At 58.7% G+C, this 8,383-nt stretch overlaps 1 protein-coding gene across 1 annotated transcript; it reads left to right on the top strand.

The window, feature by feature from the left end:
• Positions 1-706: 706 nt before the first annotated feature.
• On the top strand, positions 707-7,632 carry ZDHHC24 (zinc finger DHHC-type containing 24). The gene is made up of 3 exons (XM_040970992.1): positions 707-1,036; positions 2,094-2,371; positions 5,986-7,632. The coding sequence occupies exons 1-3, from the start codon at positions 756-758 to the stop codon at positions 6,279-6,281; spliced, it is 855 nt and encodes a 284-aa protein (XP_040826926.1). The 5' UTR covers positions 707-755; the 3' UTR covers positions 6,282-7,632.
• Positions 7,633-8,383: the final 751 nt, after the last annotated feature.

Raw genomic sequence — 8,383 nt, 5'->3', positions numbered from 1 at the left:
GGGGCCGGATGGAGGCGCGGGCGCTGGGGTTGGGGAGCGGCTAGAGGCTGCCCTGGAGTTGGGGTGGGGAGGCTGGGGACTAATGCACAGGGTGTGTGTGGGTGCGTTGGGGTAGGTCTCCAGGGTTCGAGTCCCGGCTCCACCACTGGGGTGCTGTGGGACCTTGGACAAGCCGCGGAACCTCTCTTGCGTCCTCATCCACGCGTGGGACACCTTCCGCCACAGCAGGTGCCACTGGCCGACCTCACCGCACCGCGCTGGTGGGCCACAGACTCCCCGCCCACGGGCGCCGAACTGCTTCCAACGCTTGCTGAGGTAACCAAGAGTCACCCGAGCCCCAGGCGCGGCGCGGAGCCAGCTGGAGGCGCCGCCGCTGGGGCTATTAATACCCGAGTGGCCATGGGGTGTGTGGGGGGAATGTGCTGAGCCGGGAAACCCCGACGCCGCCCAGGCTGCAACTCAATCCTCCCAGCGCGCCGGCCCCGCAGGCCTCGGGGGCGGACGGGGACCAAGGCCAGCGGGGCGCGCGGGGCGCGCGGGGCGGCCACTAGGGGTGTCCCCAACTCTGCGGGCTCCGCGGGCCTGCAAGGTGGCGCCTGCTCCCTCGGCCGCCCAATCACGTGCCCGTATCTGCGGCCGCGGTCTCCGATCCCAGCTTCTATTGGTGGGAACAGACGTCCGTCAGCCGCCGTCCCCTCCCCAATACGGAAGCGGCGAGCCAGTGGGGGCTCCCTGGCCAGCGGCGTTCCAGGGCCATGGGGCTGCCGTGGGCGACCGCGAGCGCCGAGGGGGCTCCCGTGCGGCTGCCTCTGGTGCTCACGGCGCTGTGGGCCGCGGCCGTGGGCCTGGAGCTGGCTTACGTGCTGGTGCTGGGTCCGGGGCCTCCGCCGCTGGGCCCCCTGGCCAGGACCTTGCAGCTGGCGCTGGCCGCCTTCCAGCTGCTGAACCTGCTGGGCAACGTGGGGCTGTTTCTGCGCTCGGACCCCAGCATCCGCGGCGTGATGCTAGCTGGCCGCGGGCTGGGCCAGGGCTGGGCGTAAGTGGGGCTGGAGATCGGCGTGGGGGGGAGAAGCTGGAGGCTCCCTCTTGGGTGGAGTTGCGGGGCGACCCCCGGTGTTGGAGATATTAGAACCAGATTTTATGTTTGCATCGGAGGGAGTGGGAGGGGGGCGGTCTGGGGGTTGTTCTAGAACTCCTTAGCACCTGAGGCGGGAGAGCCAGAGCCCTACTGTGTGCGAGAATCTGACCTCCGGAACCTCCCTTCAGCCTGGCGGGGAGACAGGAGCTCTGCGAAATGAGTCGGTCGGTTGTCTAGAATGTTGGAAGGGGATAGCGACAGAAGCCAGAGTAGAGGCGGGAAAAGGGTGCAAGGTTGGGTTTTCCACGGGTTCCCCAAACACGAGTGAGCCCCCAGACACGAGGAGCATTGGAGGAGATGGGCACACGTGTTCATCACCTTAGTTGAATTATCTCGCCCTGCGTCTGGGAGGCATGAGGTGTCCCTGTACCCTTCAATAGGCAAAGCTGTCGTTTTGAATTGAAAAAAAGAAAAAACATGTTTAGCACAATTTAAGATATATGGTCCAGGTAGGCCTCATTGAGGAGGCCTTTGAGCAAAACCTTGGAGGTCATGGGGGGTTGGCCAGGGAGAGATGGACAGGTGACAGCAGGGCCCCTGAGGCACCACCTGGGAAGGCGTGCAGGAGTTGGCACCAAGGAAGGACATGGCAGGCTTTAAGAGCCTCGCAGTTTGGCTACTGGAGGAGGCTAGGCTGGGGTAGGGGTTGAGGGGGGCTGCAGGGACACCAGGCAGGAGCCAGAGGACCGTGTGGGTGGCCTGGGGTCCAGGTGGCCATGGTAGAGGTGACAGGACGCTGTTGGGAGCAGGAGAAAGGCCTCAAGGTGGGGACTGGACCCATACCACTGACACGCGCAGGGAGGGGCCTGGGACAGGCGCCACTCCCTGTGTGTACCTGTGCTGGTGGAGACTTGGAGGGGCCGGCGTCTCCTGCTTCCTCAGGATGGGTTCTTGGGGGCTGTGCTGCGGGAGGGGGGAGGTTCCTGATGCGGCTGCTCCCTCCTGCCCCCTGCAGGTACTGCCACCAGTGCCAGAGTCAGGTGCCACCACGGAGCGGGCACTGCTCGGCCTGCCGTGTGTGCATCCTGCGTCGGGACCATCACTGCCGCCTGCTGGACCGCTGCGTGGGCTTCCATAACTACCGGCCTTTCCTGTGCCTGCTGCTGCACGCCGCCGGCGTCCTCCTGCACATCTCAGTGCTGCTGGGCCCCGCGTTGGCTGCCCTGCTGCGGACCCAGGCGCCCCTGCACACCGCCGCCCTCCTTCTGCTTCCTTGGCTCATGCTGCTCACAGGTGGGGCTCCCTGGGTCAGCCCAGGCTGGGTGGGCGGTGGGGACCCAGCTCCGGGGGCGGGGGGAGCAAGTGAGAGAGGGTGGTGTGCAGGGTAGACAATCCAGGGCTTCAAGAGAAGTCAAGTGAACTCCAAAAAGTTTGTGTCAGGGTGTGGGGAGCGACGTGTCTGCTCCACGTTCAATTCCTGCCAGGATAGCTCCTCCACACTGCCCCCACCATGCTGCCTCGGTGACTGTTCTGCCCGCCTTCTCCACTGAGGCTCAACACCCCCTCCCTCCCTGCAGCCCAGCTCACCAGGGGTGCCCCTCCCTGTGCTCACCACAGCTCATGCCTAACCCTCCACGGCATTACTTCCCTTCATTTGACTTCCTTCTGCTACTCGCTGGTCCACACACCGGTCATAATCCCCATGTACCGGCTCCAAAACCACCTGGTCCCGGAGTCACCCTCTCTCAGCTCTCCTCACCCCCACGGTGGTCCATGTTGCAGACACCCAGCCCTCCTTCCTGCCTGTTCTGGCAGCACTCACGGATCTCCATGATAGGCCATGTTCATGGTTGCTGGCCCACACCATGTCTGCTCATCTTACTCTCTGTCTTTTTTTAAAGATTTATTTATTTTTATTGGAAAGTCAGATATATATACAGAGAGGAGGAGAGACAGAGAGGAAGATCTTCCATCCGATGATTCACTCCCCAAGAGACCGCAACAGCTGGAGCTGATCTGAAGCCAGGAGCTAGGTGCTTCTTCCGTGTCTCCCATGTGGTTGTAGGGTCCCAAGGACCCTTGACTGCTTTTGCAGGCCACAAGCAGGGAGCTGAATGGGAAGCAGGGCCAGCGGGATTAGAACTGGTGCCCATATAGGATTCCTAGCATTTACAAGGTGAGGACTACCACACTGGGCCCTTTCTTTCTCTCTCTTTTTAAAAATAAGCTGTATCGGACCCGGCGCGATGGCGCAGTGGTTAAGGTCCTCACCTTGCACGCCTGGGATCCCATATGGGCGCCAGTTTTAATCCCGCCAGCCCCGCTTCCCATCCAGCTCCCTGCCTGTGGCCCAGGAAAGCAGTCGAGGATGGCCCAAAGCTTTGGGAACCTGCACCCGCGTGGGAGACCTGGAAGAGGCTCCTGGTTCCGGATTGGCTCAGCTCCAGCCGTTGTGGCCGCCTAGGGAGTGAATCATTGGACGGAAGATCTTCCTCTCTGTCTCTCCTCTCTGTATATCCGCCTTTCCAATAAAAATAAAATAAATCTTTAAAAAAAAGATAAGCTGTCTCTATTTATCTGAAAGGCATAGTTACAGAGAGAGAGAAAGTTTCCATTGGCTGATTCACTTCCCTAAACGGACTCAACATCATGGCTGAAGCCAGGAACCAGGAGCTTCTTCCAGGTCTCCTGTGTGGGTGCAAGGGCCCAAAGACTTGAGCCATTCCATTGCTGCTTTCCCTGGAGCAAAAGCAAGGAGCAGGATAGGAAGTGGAGCAGGCAGGATTCGAACTAGCATCATTAGGAATACTAGTGCTGCAGGCAGTGGTTTTACAAGCTAAGCTATGGCACCAGCCCCATCCTATTCTCTGGTAAGCTTGCTCCTCCACTAGCTAACACTCAGACCTTCCGACTCTCCTCCAGGATCCATCATGGAGATAACAAGATGTACCTGTTAAAACCTGTGCCCCTGTCACTGAGCTTGGCCGAGTGTCCCAAGCCTCTGGGGGCTACTGCCTTCCTCCCTGATCAGATGCCTCGTGCGACCCTGTCAGCCCCAGACCCTCACCCTCAGGTCCCCTTCCCCTATCCCCACCACTCCTCCTCTTCCTTCTCGCTCTTCTGCCACCCACGTGCAAACTTCCCAAGGGACTTGCTTAGGCTCACAGCTACTGGCCCTCACCTCTCACTCATCCTACACCTGCTGCAGTGTGGCTCCTGCCCCGCCACCACACTGCCACGGGACGTGGGGCTCTAACTCAGCAGAATGCACAACACTCCGAGAGGTGTTGCCATGGCCCGACAGTTGAGCTGCTTTCATCCCATCCTGAAGTGCCTGGGTTAAAATCCCAGCTCAGCTCCTGCTGATGGGTGCCCTAGTGGTGACAGCCCAGGTACTTGCGTTCCTCCTGGATCGAGTTTCTGGTTCCTGGCTTCTGTCTGGCCCAGCCCAAGCTGTTCCCGGCATCTGGGTGGAAGTTCTGTCTGCCTGCTCTTGCCTCATAAATCATTTTTTTTTTAAAGATTGAGCTTACTTTATTTGAGAGACAGAGTTACAGAGGAGAGAGAGAAATGATCTTCTATGCATTGATGCACTCCCCAAATGACTGCAAAGGCTGGGGCTGGATCAGGCGCACATCAGGAGCCTGGAATGCAGCGGGGTCTCCCTCGTGGGTCCAGGGGCTCAAGCACTTGGGCCGTCACCCTCCACTGCTTTCCCACGTCCATCAGCAGGGAGCTGGAGCATTGGTAGAGCAGCAACTGGCACTCAGTCGGTGCCCATAAAGGACGCTGGTGCTGCAGTGGCAGCTCAGCTCACGGCACCATGGCTCCCTTGGAGTTCTGTTTGCCCCAGGAGATCTTTCAGGAGCGGGAAGCTGCCCATGCCCATAGCCCCGAGTGTCCTCCCCTCCGCCCTGCGCTTCTGCCTTCCCTTCTGGGTTCCTTTTTGCTTGCTTTGGTCTGATCTGCAAATGCTACCTCCCTGATGCTGTGTTCTGGTCACTCTTCTTGCTCTCCCCGCATTCTGACTGGTCCAGCCTTTGCCGTGCTCTCGGACTGGTGTGGGCACCTGGCAGATTGACCTCCAGACCCTCAGGGTCACGCCCAACTGTTTTGAGGTGAAATTCACACCGTGTCAGATGAACCCTTTCAATTGTTTTCAGACACACCATATAGTATTTTTTTGAATGTCTTGGTAGGCACCATCCCACCCCTGCCCCCTAACTCCCACCATCACTCCTCACCACACCTGGCTGCTGCCAATCCATCTCTGGACTTGCCTGTGTAGGACATTTCTTTTCTAAGATTTATTTTATTTTTATTGAAAAGTCAGATATACAGAGAGAAGGAAAGATAGAGAGGAAGGTCTTTCATTTGTTGATTCACTCCCCAAGCAGCTGCAGAGGCTGGAGCTGAGCTGATCCAAAGTGAGGAGCTTGGAGCTTCTGGGTCTCCCATGTGGGTGTAGGTTCCAAGGCTTTGTACCGTCCTCGACTGTTTTCCCAGGCCACAAGCAGGGAGCTGGATGGGCAGTGGGGCTGCCGGGATTAGAGCCGACACGTGGAAGAAGAGGACTTTAGCCACTAGGCTACCGTGCCAGGTCCATTTCTTGTAAATGGGACTGCCCAGCGTATCCCGCTGGGGTCTGTAGCATCCCATGGTTCCTGGTTGGGCAGGTGCCTGTTATCTCCTACTTAGGCCTAGGCACTGCACAATGGCGACCTAAGTAACAGAACTGACCTCTTCCAGGGAACTCCTCCTGCCCTGCCCCTGGTGTGTGGCAAGTGTCCAGCAATCAGGTTCCTGTGACCCTAGCCGCTAAGGACTGGAGTGTGGGGAGGATAGGGGATGGGCTGGGAGCGAGGCGGGCTGGCTTCTGCCCTCTGACTGCTCTGTTCTCTCCCCAGGCCGGGTGTCTCTGGCGCAGTTTGCTCTGGCCTTTGTGATGGACACGTGTGTGGCAGGGGCGCTGCTGTGTGTGGCCGGGCTGCTCTTCCACGGGACGCTGCTGCTGCGGGGCCAGACAACGTGGGAGTGGGCACGGGGCCAGCATGCCTACGACCTGGGCCCCAGCCTCAACCTGCAGGCGGCCCTGGGGCCCCGCTGGGCCCTGGTCTGGCTCTGGCCTTTCTTGGCTTCCCCATTGCCAGGGGATGGGGTCACCTTCCCCACAGCCACAGAGGGGGAACTTAGGGCTTCTTGACCCCCGGGAGAGCTGGCACTTCCTGGGCACTGGGGGTGTATGGCAGGGGCTGCACCTAGAACTCTCAGGGAGGAAGTTGGATTGGCCTGAGAGCTGCAGTGGGCATCGTCAGCTCTGCCTTGGCCGTGGCCTTGCCTCTGCCCACCGCCCCCTCCCCTCCCTCCTCACTCTCCAGTCTTTGCTGTGTTCCTGGTCCCTCCCTAAGCCGGGGCTGCTGCTTCTGGGTGCCCCGATTGTCTGAGGGCCCAGGGCTCTCTTCTGGCCTGGCTGCAGGGCTGGGGCAGTGAGGCAACCAACATTCCAGGGTCCCACACGTTGTTGTTAGAAGCACCTTTGAGGTGTGGCAGCCTCCTGTGGCCCCCCCACAGCTGCCCTGTCCATGTCGCAGCAGCTCTCCTGATGTCATGGTAAATATCCTGAGCATAAGTGACAGGCCGCACCGAGACCATGGGGCAGGAGGTGGAGCTGGGCAGGCCTGAGCCCAGGCCAGTGGCACGTGACGGCCCAGGGAGTGCGGGACCCTGCTTGACGTGGGTCTTTGCTCCCCCTGCACCTTGCACAGCTGAAGGGAGCAGTGCTCCTCAGAGCTCCTGGGGAACTGTTTCTGTAATATCATCGGCAGGGTGAAACGGCTGGGCAGAGAGGAGAGAGGGAGACACGAATGTGGCAAGGAGGCTGCTTCCTCTCAGCAGAGAATCAGGGGCCCCAGTGGGGATGCGTGAAGGTGCTGTCACCCTTCTGGGGTGAGGCAGAGTGGAGGATAAACTAGAGGTGAGCAGTTCCAGTTCCCAGGGGTGCTGGGGGGAAAGACTCTCGGCCCAAAATGGGGTTCAGTCCACAGGAAGGCCCTCCTGTGAATGGCAGGCATACCCTGGGACTCCTTTTAAAATTGGAGAGAGGTGTGCAGAGTTCACTCCCTAGGCACCTGCTTGAAGCCCCCAGAGCAGAGTCAGCCCAGTCTCCCCTTTGCTCCAGCCGTCTCCTGCTGCCTCCCCATGGTACACATGGGTCAGAAGCACCTGATATGACCAGACACCCTGATACAGAACGAGGGTGTCCTAACCCTTGGCTTCCCCTATGGCCACCCTCCCTCCCCCACTCCCAGGGCTCACGTAGCAGGTTCCATGCATGTGGGCCCGAGATGCCTGGCCCCTGGCGCTCACCCTGCTGCCTCCTCCCTTGCCTCCCCATTTCCCACGGGCTGTCTGCTAGTCCTCTCTGATTGAGGGAGGGGATACTGTCTTGTCCCGATTGTTCCTGTGTTTGCGTTCCTCTCACAGGATTGTACTGCTTCTGCATGTTTTGTGTTTTATATTTTATACAAACGATGAGTACACCTTGCCACTTCCCAGCTTGCCTCTGAGATGTGTCTAATCCTTATTCTGGAGCTACAGGGCATTCCTCCCTCGGGATGTCCGTCCTGTTGTGGAGTTCATGAAAATGTTTCGTGAACAGCATATAGAAGACTCTTAAGTGACTTATCTGGTCTCTTCCGCTTCTTCCGTTGACAACTCTACCACTGATGGGCGGTTCCATCTTCCGTCCAGGTGTTTACATCTCCTAACGGGCCCCCTGGCAAAGGTAAGATCACTACGCAGTGTGGCGCACAGGTAGCCGGAAGTACAGTCCTGCACCACTCAGTACACTTGTTGTGAATTCTTAATAAATGCCCTTTAAAGTGTAAAAAAAAAAAAAAAGTCCTTGAGGCAGAAAAAGATCTATCCGTGATCTACGCCCCAAATGGCTGCAACAGCTCGATCTTGGAGTCAAGGATGTCATTTAGGTCTCCCACGTCGGTGCCAATGGACCAAATGCTTGGGCCATTGTCCACTGCCTTCCCAGGTGCGTTAGCAGGAAGCTGGATCAGCAGCAGGGTCACCGGGACTCGGCCCGGAGCTCCGATCCAGGGTGCCTGTACGAAGGACGGGGTCTTCATCCGTGGGCCACAGCGCCAGGGGCTTGTCTTCAGGTTTTTTGGGATATTTTACTGTGAGGGTTTTCTTATTCTGCAGATTGATGCTTATCAGTTCTAGGAATTCTGCCATTTTGTTTTTAGTTTCCTGCAGGAATTCATATTAGATGTCCCCCACCCCTGCTCTTGA

This window comes from Ochotona curzoniae, unplaced genomic scaffold (genome assembly GCF_017591425.1).
Source record: "Ochotona curzoniae isolate NIBS_2020 unplaced genomic scaffold, NIBS_Ocur_1.0 scaffold_4937, whole genome shotgun sequence".
Taxonomy (NCBI): domain Eukaryota; kingdom Metazoa; phylum Chordata; class Mammalia; order Lagomorpha; family Ochotonidae; genus Ochotona; species Ochotona curzoniae.
The sequence above is the reverse complement of the archived record's forward strand: the minus strand, read 5'-3'. Positions and strand labels throughout refer to the sequence as shown.

Excerpts from the sequence above, each read along its gene's own strand:
- ZDHHC24 (XM_040970992.1), top strand. The coding sequence starts at position 756 with ATGGGGCTGCCGTGGGCGACCGCGAGCGCCGAGGGGGCTCCCGTGCGG. Across the intron at positions 1,037-2,093 it reads GGGCTGGGCCAGGGCTGGGC|GTACTGCCACCAGTGCCAGA; the intron begins GTAAGTGGGGCT and ends TGCCCCCTGCAG. Across the intron at positions 2,372-5,985 it reads TTGGCTCATGCTGCTCACAG|GCCGGGTGTCTCTGGCGCAG; the intron begins GTGGGGCTCCCT and ends TTCTCTCCCCAG.